Below are 21,114 nucleotides of genomic sequence, written 5' to 3' on the forward strand. Positions count from 1 at the left end.
TCAGAATACCAAGACATTTTGAACAATTTAATGCTCCCAACATTGTGGGAACAGCTTGGGGATGGACCCTTCCTGTTGCAACATGACTTAGCACAAGGTCCATAAAGACATGGATGAGCGAGCTTTTGATGGAGGAACTTGACTGGCCTGCACAGAGTCCTGACATCAACCCAATAGAACACCTTTGGGATGAATTAGTGTGGAGACTGCGAGCCAGGCCTTCTCATTAAACATCAGTGCCTGACCTCACAAATGCGCTTTTAGAACAATGGTCAAACATTCCCACAGACGCACTCCTAAACCTTGTGGACAGCCTTCCCTGAAGAGCAGAAGCTGTTATAGCTGCAAAGGGTGGGCCAACTCAATATTGAACCCTACGGACTAAGACTGGGATGCCATTAAAGTTTATGCACGTGTAAAGCAGTGTAAATTTTGGCAGCAAATTTCAATTTAGTTTTAGTCTTAGTCTTAGGACTAAAATGACATTTTAGTTTTAGTCCCATTTTAGTCTTCTGCAAGTGTTTTAGTTTTATTCGTATTTAGTCGACTAAAACTCCAGTACATTTTAGTCGACTAATACGTTCTACATTTTAGTCGACTAAAACTCATTTTAGTCATCTATAATCGAATGGGTGTAGTTCAATTGTAATTTGTAATGCATTATTTAAGCATTTCTCTACAATTTCCAAACTCATTATATACTACTGCTGGTCCTGGAGTGAAAAATCTAATATGTTATTATTTATGGTATTAAGCTTTGAGCATGTACCAATGTTAATTTTGGCAGCAAATTTCGATTTAGTTTTAGTTATAGTCTTTTGACTAAAATGCCATTTTAGTTTTAGTTGTATTTTAGTCATCTGAATTGTTTTAGTTTTAGTTGTATTTTAGTAGACTAAAATTGTGTTAATTTAGTCGACGAAAACGTTTTAGTCGGTTTTAGTCAACGAAATTAACACTGGTGTAAAGGCAGGCTTCCCAATACTTTTAACATAGTATTTTATATATATATATATATATATATATATACACATATTTAAAGGAGTAGTCTGAAGCCCCATTCCACAAAATGCCAGAATTTTGCCAATTGAAACACCTTTTCAATGTCGCCACTTTCAAGAAAATCGGCCCAGCGGTTATTCTTTTAATCCCTCCCGAAGTTTTCAGCACTTCCGGGTTTTCTTCTATGGCCGCCATGATAAAACTACCTCTCCCAGCATGCCCGCTCATCTCTTCCGGTAATCTCCTGCCCTCCCCCTGTGACTCCTCCCCCTGTGACTCCCCCTGTGACTCCGATTTTTCTATGGTCGGACGTGCGCATGCGCGGTACGTAACCGCTGATTGGAGGACAGCGCTCCAATCGGCGTTTGCTGAGCTGAGCCAATGACAGCTCAGCTCAGCGCATATATGCATAAATTAGGTCAGAGGGAGTATTCGACTCCGGGCGTGGAGGCTGGCGCAGCCCGCAGTGACTCCTGGGATCGATGAGTCACCGGGCGAAGATGGCGGCGGATGAAGAAGAAAGAAGTCGAGCATCATCACAAGACCCAGCTTCCGGCCAGAGAGAAAAACGAGGAGAAGACCGGGAAGAAGACCATAAGGAAAACGTGAGTATATTTGAATGTGTTATAACTTTGTGTGATGCTCTATTTCCCCCAGAAACACTTTGCTTCAGACTACTCATTTAATATAAGCAGAAGCTTATTAAGTGTTGATTATTAGGCACAAGTCTCAAATAAACTTTTAACTAATGAACCGCTTAAAAACTGGGTCATCCCATAAAAAACAAAATGAACCAAAAATTGTCAAAGAAATGTACCAGTGGTCATTTCAATCATCACCCTTAGGCCCCTTTTTTAAGATGCCAGTGCATCCACCTGCTCAGTGGGGAATCTGTCTGCTGATCTCCGCTGAGCAGGCATGATAGGCCCGCTTTCCTCTGTGGGCAGTCAAAAACAAATGTCTGTTTTTAGTTGATCTGATTGTATTGGATGTCAATGGGTGTCAGCGGATGTCCGTTGACATCTGCCATTCCATAGAGGGCAATGGATGGTCCGATCAGGTCTGCCTAAAAAACTGACAGGTGAACCTGATCGGTTCGCCCGCGTGAAAGGGGCCTTAAAAGAAAATCTATGGTCAGAGCATATGCTTTTATATTATACCATGAGCACTGTAACAATACAAACAATAGTTATCATTGAAAATACAATATAAGCTTACTTGAAATATTATTATTACATTATTTCTGCAATCTTTGATGTAGCTATAAAATTAAAAATGTATCATTGCAGCCTAACACTGTATAAGGGGAAGGGGAGAACTTGTTTTATGAAAGTATGGAGGATGCTGACATCCTCCTAAAAGTACAGGATCCTTGGCTGCTATATAGATCCAGTGGTTTCAGTAACGTCCTATTCACTGACCCTGACCAGGTGTATAGAGTTCTGAATTCACACAGTGACTCTCGTGTTCTGCATGTTTGCTCTTGGACAGTGACTTAATGAAAATACTGAAGCCATCGGCGGTCAATCAGGTAGCATTTCAAGATGGATATCAACAATGGATGCCTATATATTTCTCATAGTACAGGTTTCTAGAGTCACTTTAGTTTTCACAGTACCAGGCCCATTTGTAGAGCCTGGGAAAAGGGAAGAAAGGGATGAATAAAAATGGATCCTTGTAAATCAGATTTCACTGGTAACTAGGTACACAGGAAAAAAAACTGACAGGTACCTCTTTAATAAAAGGACCTCTAAATAACGTACCTCTTCTACCATTATAACCAATTAAGTGAACAAAGTTGGATGCTCCAGTTTTGCAAAAAGAAGCTTTGTTTCCCATGATATAGACCAGGGTTTTTCAGCCGGGGTGCCACAAGGAGTCCTCAGGGGTGCCACGGCCACATCCCAATCTGAGCACTACTTCTGTGTGTTAAGTGCCGTGCACTGCGACTCTGCAAGGAGAGAGAGGGCATAGCCTGCATGACTCCCTCCTCCTCCCTATAGCTATGTGTACTATTGCCAGCAAAGCAAAAAGCTGTAGTTGTTAAGGACATGTCGGGCGGCACTATAGGTTTCTGTTTTTCTGGCAATAGTATACATAAGGAGGAGGAGAGAGCCATGCGGGTTGTGCTCTCCCTCTCCTTGCAGAGTCACAGTGCACAGGAGTTAAGATTTTGACTACTGCCCCTATCTCCTCCCCACACTGCTTCTGTACAGGTAGCAGAAATTGTGGGTTGGGTGCAGAGTGCAGAGGGAGCACAACCCACATTTGTGCTAAGTGGGGGGGGGGGGGGATTGTGCAGGGAGAGGAGATGGGAGGTGGTGGGGGGGGGGGGGGTTGTTGGAGCAGGGTTTGTGGTAGAAGTGAGGATTTAGCAGCAGGGGGATTTTTGCTACGAGGGGGGGGGGGTTAGAGAGGGGTTTGTGCTAGGAGTGGGGCTTGTGGGGGGGGGGGGTGCTAGGAGGGGGGATGGGGGGGTTGTGCTGGGAGAGGAGAGGGGAGGTGGTGGGGGGGTTGTTGGAGCAGGATTTGTGGTAGAAGTGAGGATTTAGCAGCAGGGGGGATTTTTGCTAGGAGGGGGGGTTTGGGGGTTAGAGAGGGGTTTCTGCTAGGAGTGAGGCTTGTGGAGGGGGTGCTAGGAGGGGGGATTTGGGGGTTAGAGAGGGGTTTGTGCTAGGAGTGGGGCTTGTGGGGGGTGCTAGGAGGGGGGATTTGGTAAGAGATTTGTGCTAGAAGGGGGAATTTGGGGATAGAAGAGTAACAATCTAAGATCACTGAACTCTGCCACACAGACTACATGTTAGGGCTTCTTCACACCAGGTGCAGTAAGGTAATGTGCGAAATTGCACGTTTTCCGGTACCGCACAAAATGTGCTGCCTTTTGCAGTTGCACGTGAACGGCATTATTTCTTAATGACACCTTCACGCATCTAGCAAATGTATGTATGTTTGCACTCATTATAAAATGCGACGTTCTTGAACACGCAAGAAAGCATGTGCTTTAAATCTCCGTACACACGTACTGATTGTCGGCCGAACGATCGGCCGTCTTTTGTCCGGTGATGTCCTGTCGGTTGAAAACTGCTAAAGACTGCACACGAATTTTGTCGGCCAACAACAGCCGACTGCAGAAGTGATGTCATGTGATGGTTAACTTTCCTTGTCTTTTTTCTTTTCTGAGCATGCCCAGTCTTGCTAATCTGCTGTTTGTCGGCCGAATTCTGTACTGACTGGCGAACAATCGGCCGTTCTGGTGACGGCCAACAAAAATTTTAAAGTCTGCACACCAGATTCTGTTCGGCCGACAATCGGCCGATCGGACGGTGGCCGAATATTTACGGCCGACAATTGCTACGTGTGTACGGGCCTTAACTCACCTACTGGTGTGAGCGGGCCCTCAGACGGGTGTGACCCAGGACTGTGCACTGTTCTAAAGGGTGCCTTGGCTGAAAAAAGGTTGATAAATACCGATACAGACTATGGTACCTTTACCATCATACTATAGGGATAAGATACCCATGACACCAGTAAGTACTTTTAATTATGCATAAAATGGAACAATGGAAATTGTAAAAAACTGTCTGCAGCCACTAGATCATGTAGCCCAAACTAAAAACCATTCAAACATCTGTCCCTTTCCCCAAAGGTAAGAACAAGATACAGAATGTCATCAGCACAATGGAAAGCATGATTCAAAGTGCAACGCTCCTCTTTATTGCGGGATCACAAAGAAACAGAACGTTTCAGGGCCGCACATGGCCCCTTCATCAGGCATGTTGTCCCCAAAGGTACTTTACAATGTACTGTTCGTGTACAGGCTTAGGCTGGCCATAGATGCCTCATTTTTTTCAGTCAGTCAAATGGAAAAAATGAATGGATTCCCCCATCCACACATGTGAGATGGAAAGAGGAATCCTCCAAGCTGTGTCATTGTATTCTGACAGTGGGACTGGCTGCAGGCGGCTGAGCTGATTGAGCAAAATTGTCCAAAAGTCTTGTTGGAATGGTCATAGATGGATCAAAATGTGTCTGTCTCTGCTGAATCAGCCGATTTTCGATCCATCTATGAGTAGCGTTACATGCGCAATAGGGCCAATCTCATAAAGAAACCAAGTAATCTTCTGGTATCGTTTTGTATTGTGAGAGAAAATCAATGCAAATATGAGAACAGCATACAAATTGTATTTGGATTATGTGTGACTATCTACCTCAATTATGCAATCAAGCAAATTCCTATTCACTTTGAATACCCAATAATGTGTAGATACTTTTCACAGGATTGTATAATTGAAGTGACTATGCATATAATCTTTACACTGAAGAATCACAATCCCTATGGTAGTTTAGCCTTTATATCTCAACATTTGAAAATGGGCAGCACAGTGGCTAAGTGGTTCGCTTTTCCACCAAGCAGCACTAGGATCATCGATTTGAATCACAACTACCTGCATGGAGTTTGCATGTACTCTGGCTTCCTCCCACATTCAAAAGACATGCTGTTAGGTTAATTGACTCCTGTTTGAATTTGCCCCAGTACGCGTATGCATGAATGTAGGTTAAAGACCTTAGATTGTAAGCTCCTTGAGGGCAGGGACTGATGTGAATGTACAATATATATGTATAGTACTGCGTAAATTGACATTGCTATATAAGTACCTGTAATAAATAAATAAAATAAATAAAAGAGATAAAAAAAACTGTACTGAGCCAATTAGAGCTCAGTCACTCTAGTGGTTATCCATGTGGAAGAAAGTGGCTGCACACCAAAATACCGAAAGTCCTTTTATTGCATAATCCTGCTCCTGGGATGTGTGTCTTGCATTTTATTGGGATTATGCAATAAAAGGACTTTCTGTATTTGAAACAATATAAAAAGTGCAGCTAATTAAACAATATATACGTATAAGCAAATATAATAAAGTGAAAATCAAACATAATAATCAGTCCCAAGTGAAATTGAAATGAAAATCCAACATAATTATCAGTCCTAAGTGAAATTGGTGAAAGGGAAATGTTCAAAATACAATAAGTGATCACAGTGCACGTCAGATCCCAACCCCAACAGGGAATGATATATGCGCTTACCGTAAGAATAGGACCAGAGTACCGTAAAGTACCTGGGTCAAACCGGCTTATATGGTGTATGGTGGGTTATCCAGACCGGTGTGATGTCCTCGGATGTTCCAGTGTGAACTCGTGACGGGCATATACACAAAAAGGAGGCTCCAACTCAACCGACGTTTAGAATTAAACCGAAAAGGAGCAAAACATAGTGTAAAACCGCTAAAAATGTATTAATTAAAATAAAGCAAGTACACTTACAGACATCCCAGGAATATGCACAAATCAAGAATACATAAATAGGCTGTCAGTGGCATGGCCTTGGCGCGTTTCAGCAGTAATGCCTTTATCAAAAGATATTGGCAATATTAAAGGCTCCTGAAGAAGTGACTATGTCACAAAACATGTAGAGCTGTGAAAGACCCTTAAAGGAAAAGTGGAACCCCAGCACCTGGAGAAAATTGAACACTTGGTGTATAGATTTCTATGCACAGTTGTGTGTGGTATACACCTTTAAAGTCAGTGCCCTGATTACAGTAAAGCAAAAACAGTGCACATCAATGACACCAAACAATGCCCATCAGTGACACCAATAAATGCCTATCATTGACACTAATCAGTGCCCACCAGTGACCTCAATCAGTGGTCATTAGTGATGCCAGTCAGTGCTCATCTGTGCTGCCCATCAGTGCTGCCCACCTATCAGTGCCCATCAGTGCCACCTATCAGTGCTCATCAGTGCAACATATCAGTGCCACCTATTAGTGCGGCATATTAGTGCCTCCTCATCAGTGCCACCAAATCAGTGCCCTTCAGTGCCACCTCAACAGTGCCCATGAGTGCCTCCTCGTCAGTGCCCATCAGTGCTGCCTCATCAGCACTCATCAGTGAAGGAGAAAAATTACTTATTTACATAATTTACTGAAAGAAACTAGGGAAAACTTTTTTTTTCAAAATTTTAGTAAAAAATAAAAAAAAACAGTGGTGATTAAATACCTAAATACCACCAAAAGAAAGTTATATTTGTGTGAAAATAAATGATAAAAATGTAATTTTGGTACAGCATTGCATGACCACGCAATTGTCATTCAAAGTGTGAGAGCGCTGAAAGCTGAAAATTTGCATGGGCAGGAAGGGGGTAAAAGTGCCCAGTATTGAACTGGTTAATCTACAAACATCCCTTACCTGCGTAGGCAGGTTTTTTGTACTGGTGAACTTTTAATATCATTTATGTTGTACACACATCAGTTTAGTAGGAATAAAATAAATATTACGGCATGCAATACCCGTTTCTCTATACGAATGTCTTCTACATCAAAGCCCATGTGTCTGTTTTGGAAGTTTATTGGTGTGACAAGTTTGGAGCACTGTCACTTTAATGAGCTCAGAGAGTATGAAAGCAGTGGATCAGGTTACATTGAAGCATGTGGATTGCCTGTACCCTTGTTCCCACGCCTTCAAAGACGTTTAAATGGATTTATCAGTTAGTGAAAGACCTGTTTTATCAAAAAGAGGAATGCAAACATTGCAGAGTTCTAGCTGGTGTAGACAGTTGTGATGTCACTCCTTGTCAATGTTCCTCCATCCAGCCAGGAACTTTGGATACATATGAAAAGCACTGAGCACAGGGGAGTCAAACGCTGATAAGTGCACGGCACATTCTGTAACGCTTGCGGTTTGGAGAATGCTGTTTGTAATACGTTGAGCAGGTTCGGGCTTGAATAGTAAATATTTGATCTACTTTCATTAATTCGCACGAGCTTCACATAGATGGTGTAATAGTACAATGTAACCATTAAAAGGTGCCACCTTATTTATGACTAGGAAATGTAGAAATCGTAAACAGGTCTCAACTGTAAGGCCTCATGCATACTGGACGCTTTTACAGATGCTGTTTTTGGCGTCAGACAATTTTTTCTGCAGCCAGTAAACTCCCCAGCATGTTATCCTATGTGTCCATGCACACACAGGCTGTTATCAGCAGTTTTTGGCAGGGCGTTTTCTGGCTGGAAAAAAAACCAGAAGTAGTGGGTTTTAGGAGGTGTTTTTCAGCTGTAAAAACACACTAACTCTGATAAAAGCTTTAAAACAATGAAAAACGCCAAAAAAAACGCAGCTATTCGGCATTTATCAACGTTTTGAGCCATACGTTTTTGTGGGAACAAAGTTTTGCTAAAAAAAAAAAAGCTAAAAAAAATGCTACAGCTAAAAAACGCTACTGAAAAAAAGCTGAAAAACGCCTTCTACATCTACAGCTTTCTACTGACGTAGTGTGCATGAGGCCTTAACCCCTTTACGACCACCCGCCACAGATTTACTGCGGCAGGCAGCCGCCCCTGGGCAAACCGACGTAGCTCTACGTCGCTCGCTTTTAGGAGGCTAGGAGGCGAGCACACGCCACCGGCGGCACGCTCCCGCCCCGATCATCAGCAGAGAAGCCTGTGCGTGTGTCATGCGGCTTCGATTGCCGCCTGACAGCGGCGATCTCTCCCTGCTGATGTAAACACAGCCAACCGTCCTCCCTGAAGTGATCACAGAGATCACGTGATCCTGCTATAAAGGATCGCATGTCTCTATGGTCACTTCACAAGTCCAAACCCCCCCACAGTTAGAATCACTCCCCTAGGCTTACATTTAACCCCTTGATCACCTATACTGTTAACCCCTTCCCTGCCAGTGTCATTATTACAGTAACCAGTGCATATTTTTAGCACTGATTACTGTAGTAATGTCACTGGTACCCACAAAAGTGTCAAAAATGTCAGTTAGGGGTCCAATCTGTTCGCCGCAATGTCGCAGTCCTGCAAAAAATCGCAGATCGCCGCCATTATTAGTAAAAAATAAAAAAAAAAAACAATAAAAATGACAAAAATCTTTCCCATAGTTAGTAGACGCAATAACTTTTGTGCAAACCAATCAAAATACGCTTATTGTGATTTTTTTTTTACCAAAAATATGTAGCAGAAAACAAATTGGCCTAAAACGTTAAAAAATTTTGATTTTTAAATTTTTTTTTGGGAATGTTATATAGCAGAATGTGAAAAATATTGTTATTTTTTCAAAATTGTCACTCTTTTTTTTTTGTTTATAACAGGTGATCAAATACCACCAAAATAAAGCTCTATTTGTGGAAAAAAAAGGACGTCAATTTTATTTGGGTGCACGACCGCACAATTGTCTGTTAAAGTCAATCAGTGCCGAATTGCAAAATAGGGTCTGGTTTTTTAGCAGGAAAATCTTCCGGTCCAGAAGTGGTTAAACTTGTTAACGATATTTAGAAAAAAAGTTGATTTACTAAAACTGGAGATTGCCCAATTTGGTGCAGAGCATCCAGGTTTTTTTAAAAGCTTAAAGTAGAACTATAGGCAACATTTTTTATTTTCATTTTAAAAAGAGCCAGGGAGGGTTATAACTCCTGTAAGATTTTTTTTCGCCATCCGTGTCCAATGTCGGAGATTTACATTCACTTCCTGTCCCATAGCCAAACAGGAAGTGAGAAGAAATCCCTGCAAATTACGGGAATTCCTTGGACACTCCCAGGTCACCAGAACTAATGTCCCCGTTGGAAGATTTCCACTCTATTACTTTTCTGGGAATAACCTATAATTTAGGATTTTCTTTATTTTCACTTTCAATGATAAAGGTAAACAGGACAAATAGAGAAGGGAAATCTCCCTAAAGGGGGCACAGACAGCAATAAAACTGACAGGGGCTCTAATCCCTCTCCTTTCTATTCGAAGACAACAAAAAAAGTTTTTACTTTAATTATACTTTAACCACTTGAAAACCAGGCATTTCTCTTTCGTTCATTAATGGACACAGCTCCTCATCTTCATGACCATAGAGTTATGTTGCCCCCTACAGGAGTAGGACACTAGGCAGAGAAAAGCTTGAGCACGCTTTTGGGGCAGTGCCTGGGGGTATACTCCCACTTCCTGCTAAAGGTATTCAATTTTTTCTGCTTAGTCAGGAGTAAGGACTTAATTCCTTGCTGGGATCTCTGGTCCTAGCATTTTTTTTCTTTTCAAATTGAATTTTTTCCTCCTTTTAATATTTTTCTCCTGTGAGAATCTACTATCAACTGCCAGACTCGGCGACAAACTGGATAATCTAGATCATTAGGGTCCACCCAGTCTGGCCAGTGAGCGCATGCAGACTGCAGCACTGTGTTTGGTCAGCCACGACATGGCCTGCGAGTTAAATCGGCCGATAGACGGTCAGAGGCCTTGACCCGCCATATGTTCACTGTGGCTGGGTCAGCATTTAGGCCGGTGATTACCATCACCCTGATGTCACAAGCTATGACTGAATAGGCTAAAGTTTTACACCAGGACTTGGAGGAGAAGAAGCTCCCTCCTGCCTTTGTGGAGCTGGATCAATTGTTCCAAGGACTACAGTTCATCTGTGATGCCTCTTTGGATGCCGATCCTCTGCTTTCTAGACTATCTGTTTTCAGCAGTGGTCTTGCGGCACATTATCTGGCTGAAGTCCTGGTCTGCAGACCAGGCTTCTAAGAAGGCCTTGTCCGATCTTCCATTCATGGGGGATCACCTGTTTGGAGCTTCCTTGGATGACATCATCAAACGCCTCACAGGGGGAAAGAGTACTCTTCTTCCTCAGGCTTCCAAGGGTAAGGAGTCCCATCGCAGACGGGGTCCTACTTTTTCTGCTCACAAGCAGCTTTTTCGTCCCTCAGGATCCCAAGTCAAGGGATCTAAAGCCTTCAGGGCCTCCAAAGGGGGTTCCAAGAAGTCTTGGTTGGGCAAACTTAGAGTGGTGTCTGCGAGGACTGTAGACAAAAAGTCCTCCGTATGAAGGGGCGACCTCATTCGCATTGGGGGTATGGCGACATCTTCGCTGTTTTGCGGACCCATGAACCTCACTGATCAGGACAATGGGGTCCACAAGGTCATTCGATCCGGCTACAAGATCAAGTTTTGATCATATATTCGCAGGAAAGGTTCTTCCCTTCCAACCTGCACTTATCCCCAGATCGCTTAAAGGATCTCTATGGGGCAGTGCAAGACCTGTTACTTCAAGGAGTGATTGTTCTGGTTCCGATGTTGGAAAGTTTTCAAGGTTTCTATTCAAACCTGTTTACGGTTCCCAGGAAAGAGGGCAAGGTGCGTCCATATCTGCACCTCAAGGCACTAAACTGCTAGTGTTGTACTCACTTTTGTTGCCAGCAGTTTAGACCTTAATGGCTGTGTGTTGAGTTATTTTGAGGGGACAGCAAATTTACACTGTTATACAAGCTGTACACTCGCTACTTTACATTGTAGCAAAATGTCATTTCTTCAGTGTTGTCACATGAAAAGATATAATAAAATATTCACAAAAATGAGAGGGATGTACTCACTTTTTTGAGATACTGTACAGTTTGCAGCTTGCAAGTGGTTTACTGGGGTTATGGCTGAAGCTATCGGCAATAATCCTGGTATTTCTAATTTAGCCAGCAGCTGGTTTTCTCATGAAAGCGGTCTGAGCGGCTCATTAGCCACTGGAATGCTTTCCAAAGTGGCAGGGGGGGGGGGATTGCATCTCCTCACGCAGCTCGCTAGTGTTTCTCAAGCTTATTGTTTTCACAGACATGCCCGAGAAATTATTGGACGGTGCGGATGGCTGGTCACAGAGGTGAACAAAGACCAGATCGTCTTTGATCGTCTCTATGGCCTTGGAGTACCGGAGCAACGTCATGACATCACTTCTGGTCCACGGTAGAAGCAAACAATTTTTTTTTTAAAGCAAATGATCAAAAAACATTTTGTTTTAATCTTTTGCTTTTAAAGGTAAAGAAGAGATTTGGGGTCTTTTTGACCCCAGATTTTTCCATAACGAGGATCTGTCATCCTTATTGCTATTACAAGGGATGTTTACATTCCTTGTAATAGGAATAAAAGTAATCGAAAAAATAAATACCATAAATAAAAATTAAAAGGACAGTGTATAATAAAAAATAAAAACTTATATGTAGGTCGCGCTCACACATGTGAGGTATCGCCGCGAACGTTAGAGCGAGAGCAATATTCTTAGCACTAGAACCCCTCTGTAACTCTAAACAGGTAACCTGTAAAGGTTTTTAAAGTGTCGGCTATTTCTAAGATTCTACGTGCGTACGCAATTTTAAAGCATGACATGTTAGGTATTTAATAACTTGGCATAACATCATCTTTCATATTTTACAAAACATTGGGGTGTATATTGTGTTTTGTTTTGTGTTTTATTTCTTTTTTTTATTCATTAAAGTTCAATTTTTCCCAAAACATTGCGTTTGAAAAACTGCTGCGCAAGTACCATGTGACATAAAAAATTTCAAGGATTGCCATTTTATTCCCTAGGGTCTCTGCTAAAGAAAATAAATAATGTTTGGGAGTTAAAAGTAATTTTCTTGCAAAAAATGTATGATTTAAACTTGAAAATAGAAAGTTCCAGAAAAGACTTGGTCTTTAAGTGGATATTCATTAAGTGGATAACTCAATTTCAAAAAAAGGGAAATAAATGAATACCATAATCTCAAAAGGAATCAAAATCATATATTCAGTCCATAAATCAAACAAAGTGTGTCCCCGCACCACAAATATCTTATTCTTGCTTGTGCTCCTTCTCACTATCATGCAGGCCCCTGCGGGACAAAGTGTGGGAATTCACCATGTGGTAATAGCAATGCACGCTCACCAAAAGGTATTGACCCCTTTAGATAAGAAGGTCAATGTATATGCTTTTTATAAACTCAAGCACTATGGATTCCTCTTTAATCTAGGTATCCGGTCTACCTGGGGTCTTGTATGGGACCCACAGGCTCCGCTCTCCTCTCTTCCTCTCTGTATGAACAAAAATTCAGGGTACTGATAGTGCACCAAATCTCGACGCTTCCGTCTTTCTGCATTGACCAACCCAAAGACGGACAAGAAGTATGTCTGTCCAATGGCCAATGAGTCCCTTCTTCACTCTCTTGCATAGATAGCAGCACCACAGTGGTGCACTTTACACTTAAAGGGTTTGTGTCACTATTTAATATTGGTTAATAACTGGGCACCTAAACAGGAGTGTAAAGAGAAGAGATTTTCTTTTATTTCATTTATTTTGCATTTTGGACACTTTGGGAGCTGCAGGTGGGATGTACAGCTGGCCATGAAAGTAAATGGCTGTACACCTCTGTATGTTCGTACCAGGGCGGTAGATAATTTTTCTTCCTGGGGGGGATCAGCCTTGAGTACCCAGAGAACAATAATTATCATGCCTGCCATGCTGTGACAAATTGTGGTGTGTATATATAAATATACAGTATATACAGCGCCCCCAGCAGGCACACCTGTTAGTGAAGCAAATAGTAAACATGGCTTCAATGTCAGCTTGGCCCTGCCTGTCAGCCTTGTAGATGAGACAGGTGGTCTCCCCAGTGGCAGTGCGGCTCCTACAGCTGATAGGCTACACTAGCCTAGCTGCTGTGAAATTGACCGATGCTCTGGGGGGGTTTGGACCCCCCCCTTATCTATGCCCCTGGTTCATACAGTGCATTTTCCAGAACGTGGGAATGTTGCATTTAGGAAATTACATCAAGTGGGCATAAAAGGGGAACAGCTATTAACCTTTATGGTCGGCTGTATGTCGCACCTGCAGTTCCCTGGGCATGGGAAAATGACAGGTTTTTTTACTAGGCAAATTTTATTCCATGTTGTTCTCCAAAGTGAGAAAAATGCCCACTTTCTGTAGACAGTTGTCACCCAAACACGTGAGTAACATTGTCTACATTCCATTTTTGATTGCAGGAAATCAACAGCTACTCACCAGCTGTGGCTAGGTTATATATTTGGGATGTGCCATTTTTATATAAATTAATCTGATAAAGTTCTTGTGGTTTTTATTTTGGATATTTTTTTACTAGCTATCCTTGTGCAAAGCAAGTTCAAGTTACTGATATCTTTTGAAGTCATATTGATACCTAAATAACAGGTTTGATGGTGATGATGATGATGATCATGACAGTCTGGCGAAGGAACTGTGGGGATATACTTGGCAATCCACTGAAGATGTGTCATAGTAAAAGGGTTTAACACCCCTGCTGAAGAGGTAGAAAGGAAAAAAGTGGGCAAGATAGTAAAACTGGAGAGTGTGGCAGAGCAGTAGTTAATGTTGATATAATTGGGTGTAGAGAAAGGAAAAGGGTAATTGGATATATATGTTACTAAAAAATGATACAATGGTAAACCTAAGCCAGTTAACACATGCAAATACCCCTTTCCATACTAAATGGATGAAGTTGAAATGCCAATGGCAGACAACCCGGCTTGCCCTGACAGAAGTCCTAACCCTTCTCCACTGTTTGTATTGCTGTTTGAATGTATACTGATTATAGATACTCTGACTTTAACTGACCCTCTATGTTTATAGGCTTGCTGAATAACTGATTTCTGATTTCCCTTAATTAAAGGTTGCGAAGACTGACCCGATCAAACAGTGTTACTGCTGCTGTGCAAGCAGATCTGGACCTCAGGGAGCATTTTGAATGTCCAGTGGAACTGGCTGAACAGGAATTTCAATATAGTCGGCCACTGACCAAGCAGTATTCCCGAGATGCTTGTACCTCCACAGTCAGCATCCAGGGCTCAGGCAATCATTACCACGCCTGTGCAGTGGAGGAGGACTTTGATGCTGATTTTGATCCTTCCATACTACCTCCTCCAGACCCTTGGATTGATTCCATTACAGAAGATCCATTGGAAGCAGTTCATAGGTCAGTTTGTCATAGAGATGGACATTGGTTTCTAAAGCTTCTGCAGGCAGAAAAAGACAGGATGGAGGGATGGTGCCAACAAATGGAAAGAGAAGAACAGGAAAATGATCTGCCTGTTCCTAGTAAGTACTATGCATTGTATTTATTACTTTTATTTTTCGCCTTTGATATGGAGTGGAGGCACTGATATATACATACTTATAGCACAGTGATGGTGAACCTTGGCACCCCTGATGTTTTGGAACTATATTTCCCATGATGCTCATGCACTCTGCAGTGTAGTTGAGCATCATGGGAAATGTAGTTCCAAAATATCTGGGGTGCCAAGGTTCTCCATCACTCCTATAGCAGCTTCTAAGCTGGATTTCTATTATGTGTTATGTTTGCATATGTGCATTAATACAATGTGTTTTTGTGCATAAAGGCATTCATTAATTTTGGGTTGGCTACACATCAACGCACAAAAACCTGCACTTATATTTTTACTGCATCAAAGCGCACGAATACCAAACATCTGCATGTTGAGGTGCGCTGAAATGCATGTGCATTGGGGTACTATTCAAATGTAATGGCACCATGGATCGCCCATACTACACTATACACATGCATTTGGAGGATGTGGAACTCTCTTCCACAAGCAGTGGTATCAGCGAGGAGTTTCAAAAAACTATTAGATGGGCACCTTTACAACCACAACATACAGGGGTATTCAAGGTACTATTTCAGCATAACACAAAAGTCTGAATGTGGCCTAAAGGGCCATACACACTATAAGATTTTCTGAAGACTTTTTCCTTCAGATTTACCTTTTCTATGTAGTGCAAGGGCCTGCCAGATTGCATACAAATTGAAAGTGTTTAAGTTTGACCTCATATTATATGGTTTCGGTAAATCTAAAGGAAAAAGTCTTCAAAAAATCTTATAGTGTGTATGGCCCATTAGTACCTCAAGCTTGGCTAAAATGCTTAAAGCCTAATTAAAGTTTTACCTTCACTTTAAATAATTGGGGAATTCCCATCTGCTGCCAGAACAAAATCAATCGACTGAGGTGGAAATGGTGACGTTATCCAACCGCTTCTCCACCTCAGCCAATCAGAGGGAGCCATTTATTAACCTAAAATAAAAATACAATGTGAATGGATGAGCAAGGACAGGAAGTTTCACCCGCCTGATGCCACATACAGGGCTAAAAGTTAGTAAAGGAAAATAGTTTTTTGGCCAGCTTGGCCTAGACAAACTATTTAAAAGTGAAGTTAGACTTTAAATATTGGGCTGTTCTGATAGTTCAGTATTTTTAAAGTGACAGAGCCATACTAAAAGCTGTTGCAGGTATGTGGTACATCTTGGTGCCTACACTTCATACCTGTCAGCACTTTTTAATAAATGAACAATAATGAGTAATTAGATGCAACAAAAGCTGTACTATTAATTGCACACTAGAAAAACTCTGCTGGTATGAATGATGTTTCTTTAGCCTCAAGCATTTTTAAAGGGAAGTGTATAGTCCATTAATCACAGGTATGAGGACCAGATAGGTAACTTCTTACTGAAAACATAAGAAAATTAAAAAATAACCTTTGCCCTATGCACAGCACAACACAGCCTGTCTGATACATTGACAAAATTGACTCTTTTAAAATTGTGCAAAGAACATTATTTTAACTTGTCACAAGAAACTCTCCTTACAGTTCTTATAAGAAGTATTCACCCCTGTGAGTTTTCCTGTTTTATTGTCATAGAGCATTGAATCACAGCAGGTTGAATTTTGATTTTTGGCTCTAAAAATGCATTTTCATCTGAAAAACAGATCTCTACAAAGTGATTTAAACGAGTAACAATAAAAACACAACTAATTGCCATAAGTAGTGACTTTAAAATGTACACCTGAGTATGTGATTTTGAAAGGGCTTTAAATGCCAAATAATGTAGGGCCCATTAAGATAGTCACATTATGGTAACATACAATAAAACGCATGTCTTACCACGTTACTGCAATGACTGTGCTATTCATTTTGCATGGCAATGCAACACATTGCACAGTACCCGCCAATGGACAATATACCGCAGCCCAACACAATGACCGTGGTGTGCCTGGTAGTGTGCTGCATAAAAAAATGTTGCTTGTCTAGTTTTTTGGGCATAAGGGTACGCTGTCAACCCCTTCAAAATAAACAAACTACTTTAACCCCTTGGAAGTGATACTAAAGCTAAAAAATTTTTTACATTAATGTATTCCTTGCATTAACCACTTGCCGACCAGCTGCTGTAGTTTTACGGCAGTAGGTCGGCTCTGTCCTGCGAAACTACGTACCTGTGCATCGCTTTGTGGGACCGCTAGTGGGGGTACGCATGCGCCACCAGACGCACTCGAGCACGCACTGATTGGCTACAGGGGGAGCCAATCAGCAGGTCCTGCAGCCAGGATGTCCGCCGTGCACCCGCGATCACTCCCCATGGAGACAGAACGGCGGCCTGTCAATTATGAACATAGGGATCCTGAGTTCCTCCTATTTAGTAGCACAGTTCTCTGTGTTCATGCAGCAAGCTCACCCCCCCCCCCCCACAGTTAGAAAGCATCCACTAGGGACACATTTAACCCTTTGATCACCGCTGGTGTTAACCCCTTTTGTGCCAGTGTCATTAGTACAGTAACAGTACATGTTTTTAGCACTGATTACTGTAGTAATGTCACTGGCCCAAAAGTGTAAAAAAAGTCAGTTAGGGGTCCGATCTGTCTGCCGCAATGTTGCAGCCCCGCTAAAAATCGCTGATCGCCGCCATTGCTAGTAAAAAATAAATAAATAAAAATGACATAAATCTTTCCCCTAGTTTATAGACGCAAAAACTTTTGCACAAACCAATCAATATACACTTATTGGGATTTTTTTTACCAAAAATATGTAGCAGAGTACAATTTGTCTAAAATGATAAAAAAAATTTGATTTTTAAATTTTTTTATTAGGAATGTTATATAGCAAAAAGTAAAAATTATTTTTTTTTTTTTTTCAGAATTGTTGCTCTTTATTTCTTTGTTTATAGAGCAAAAAAAAAAAATTGCACAGGTGATCAAATACCACCAAAAGAAAGCTATATTTGTGGGAAAAAAAAGGACATACATTTTATTTGGGTACAGTGTCGCAGGACCACGCAATTGTCAGTTAAAGTAATGCAGTGCCGTATCGCATAAAGTTGCCTGGTCATTAAGCCAGAAGTGGTTTAAAAAAGTGGTTTAAAAAAACAAAAAAAAAACAAAACAAACATATTACCGTGCAATCTGTGCAGTAGTTTTTGCCTGGATCCTCCTCTTCGGTGCTCCTGGCCCCTCCTCCCTGTTGATTGCCCCCACAGCAAACAGCTTGCTATGGGAACATGAAAGAAAAAAATGGTTGCACACCACCATGGATTTCAATGAAGAAAAGTTCCTTTATTCACATAAGTGGTACAAGGTACAGCAGGGTAGGACAGTAGACGCGTTTCACACGACTGCTACTGCAAGTGAACAAGCACGTAAAAGTCGTGTGAAATGCATCTACTGTCCTACCCTGCTGTACCTTGTACCATTTTCTTCTTTCACGCTTCTCCTGGTGGCGAGCCGAGGTTCAGCACCCACCTTGAATCGTGGACTTTGATGAGCCTGAGTGTTATCTCTCTTCATTGCTATGGGGACACTGAAGCCAAATCACAGCTCTCTGTGTCCATTCAGACATGGAGCCATGACCTGGCCACGCCCCTTCTCTCTCCTTATTGACTTTGATAGACAGCAGCAAGAGCCAATCGCCAATCGAGATGCTCTCAGCCAATCAGGAGGGAAGTCCCGGGCAGCTGAGACATTTTTGCAACATCACTGGATAAAGATGGGCTCAAGTAAGTTTTAGGGGGGCTGAGGGGGGCTGCTGCACACAGAAGGTTTTTTTTATCTGAATGCATAGAATGCATTCAGATAAAAATAAACCTTCTGCCTTTACAATCTCTTTAAGGTAAAAAAAAAAATATATATTTCCCTGTCACCCTCTTCCCTGTGTAAAGGGGAGGAGAGGGGAGAAGAGATCCAGCACTGTGCACGGCTGCATCTCTTCTCCCTTCTCTTCCTCTTCACACAGGGCCTAGAACATTAGCAGGAGCCATTGGCTCTTGCTGCTGTCAATCAAGTGCAGTGAGGAGGAAGTGGGAGGCAGGGCTAGGCCCCACTGTGTGTGTCTATGAAGCACGGCTCCATTTTCATATGGCCACCCAAAAATGCAACATGAGTTTCAAAATACAGCAAAAAACTAAACAGGTACAGATGTCACAAAAGTGACATCTGTCCCATTCTACCGCGATTCCGCGGGGATCTGTTCCTGATTTCCTACTGAATAGACCAGATAGCGTCCATGTGAAAGCGGCCTAAGTGGTCTTTCAATGTGACACTAAATGATATGGGATGGTAGGAAGGAGCAATGCTTACCTTAAACTTTTTACCTAAATCAGCAAGAATCAACCTTAAAAACACATACATATTATATATAATTTTATTTTTATTTTTTTTTTTTGAAAAAAGGCACTCGGACTGAAGATTGGATAAAATCGGCCGCGGCTTGCTTTATTATCTGGTATCAATATAAACATAAAACCATATTTCATAAATATATAAACCAACAGACCAACCCAGTCATCAACAACTCGGGTTGTCATTTACAGTAGATCATAACAAATTGATCAACATCCACCATACACCATATCCAACATGAATTCATCATATATAAAAAATACACGACCCCCTCTGAAACAGAGGTGACCCAAACCAGTTCATTTATGTGAAGCCGCGACAAACCAGGGGAGGGAGGGGAAAACAGGTGAGAGGTATGACGAAGATTGAGCCCCGGAGGGTCGGGAAGCAGTTTAAATATAGCTCTCCCTGAGGTAACCTCCACCTCATAGGCTGAGGAGAGCGGGTGGAGAAAGGGGCCCATTCGCTGAATCCCTACAGGGAAGCTTTAACTGCCTGGCAACTACCCTAACTGCCTAGAGACCCCCACTAAACTGCCTGGTAACCCATCCTGGCAGGAAAACGTGACTGAGGAGAAATATGGGCCTCATTAACTAAGCATCTTTAACCCTTTCTTTTCTTGCTATCCCTTCCACCATCCCATATGAAAGAGGGGCTAAATTAGCCCCCTTTCTAATATTCCTGTTGTATGGATAGAATCCATACATATGCCCTACTTAGTGGCCCTGTAATCTAATTTTTCATTTACTATGTTTTTCTGCCTCCATGTAATATTCTCTGTCAGCTACCAAAACTCTCCTTTTCCCTCTCACTTCCTTTTTTGTTTGGAACAAGCAGTGCACATTAGTGCAGTCATGTCCGCTGTTTATCAAAGCTTATCCTGTAATTCATAGTCTATCTCAGGTTGACGCAGGAGAGGGGAGTTACGTTCCCACATACAGTGCGTCCATGTAAAAGAAACGTAGCCACCCTGTAACAGGAAGTCAGATCACAGCAGCACAAAAATACATTTGGTGATTTGGAGGAGGCTGAGGATAATAGAAGAGACTTTTTTGAGTTAACCACTTCTGGACCGGGCCTTTTTCTGACACTTGTTGTTTACAAGTTAAGATCAGTGTTTCTTTTGCTACAAAATTACTTAGAACCCCCAAATGTTATATATTTTTTTAGCAGGGACCCTAGAGAATAAAATGGAGGTTGTTGCAATATTTTTTATCACACCGTATTTGCGCAGCAGTCTTACAAATGCAATTTTTTTCAGAAAAAAAATCACTTTTTTCAATTAAAAAAATAAGAAAACAGTAAAGTTATCCCAATTTATTTCTATAATGTGAAAGATAATGTTACACCGAGTAAATAGACACCCAACATGTCATGCTTCAAAATGGCGACAAACATCGGTACTTAAAAATCCCCTTAGGCAAAATTTTAAAATTTTCTACAGGTTACCAGTTTAGAGTTACAGAGGAGGTTTAGTGGTAGAATTATTGCTCTCACTCTAACGATCACGGCAATACCTCACATGTTTGGTTTGAACACCGTTTACATATGTGGCCGTGACTTGCGTATGTGTATGGGCACTTACATTTTTTTTTTCCTTTCCTATTTATTTTATCTTTTATTTTTTTTATTTTTACACTGTTTTTTGGGAAAAAAAATTTTTGATCACTTTTATTCCTATTACAAGGAATGTAAACATCCCTTGTAATAGAAAAAAAGCTGGACAGGTCCTCTTTATTGTGAGATCTGGGGTCAAAAAAGACCTCACATCTACACTAAGAAAAATGGGCTCTTTAAATCCATTGCTAGGAAGCGACGTATGAAGTTACTC

General features: G+C 41.6%; 1 protein-coding gene across 5 annotated transcripts in view; it reads left to right on the forward strand.

The window, feature by feature from the left end:
• The window catches only part of DLGAP1 (DLG associated protein 1), an 876,465-nt gene that overhangs the window by 809,068 nt on the left and 46,283 nt on the right, over nucleotides 1-21,114 (forward strand). For all 5 annotated transcript variants that reach the window (XM_082258776.1, XM_082258777.1, XM_082258774.1 and 2 more), the window contains one exon: nucleotides 14,495-14,919. In XM_082258776.1, coding sequence (XP_082114902.1) covers nucleotides 14,495-14,919 — 425 coding nt within the window. The remainder of the gene's footprint in view (nucleotides 1-14,494; nucleotides 14,920-21,114) is intronic.

Source organism: Pelophylax lessonae, assembly GCF_965119305.1.
Source record: "Pelophylax lessonae genome assembly, chromosome: 5".
Lineage (NCBI taxonomy): Eukaryota > Metazoa > Chordata > Amphibia > Anura > Ranidae > Pelophylax > Pelophylax lessonae.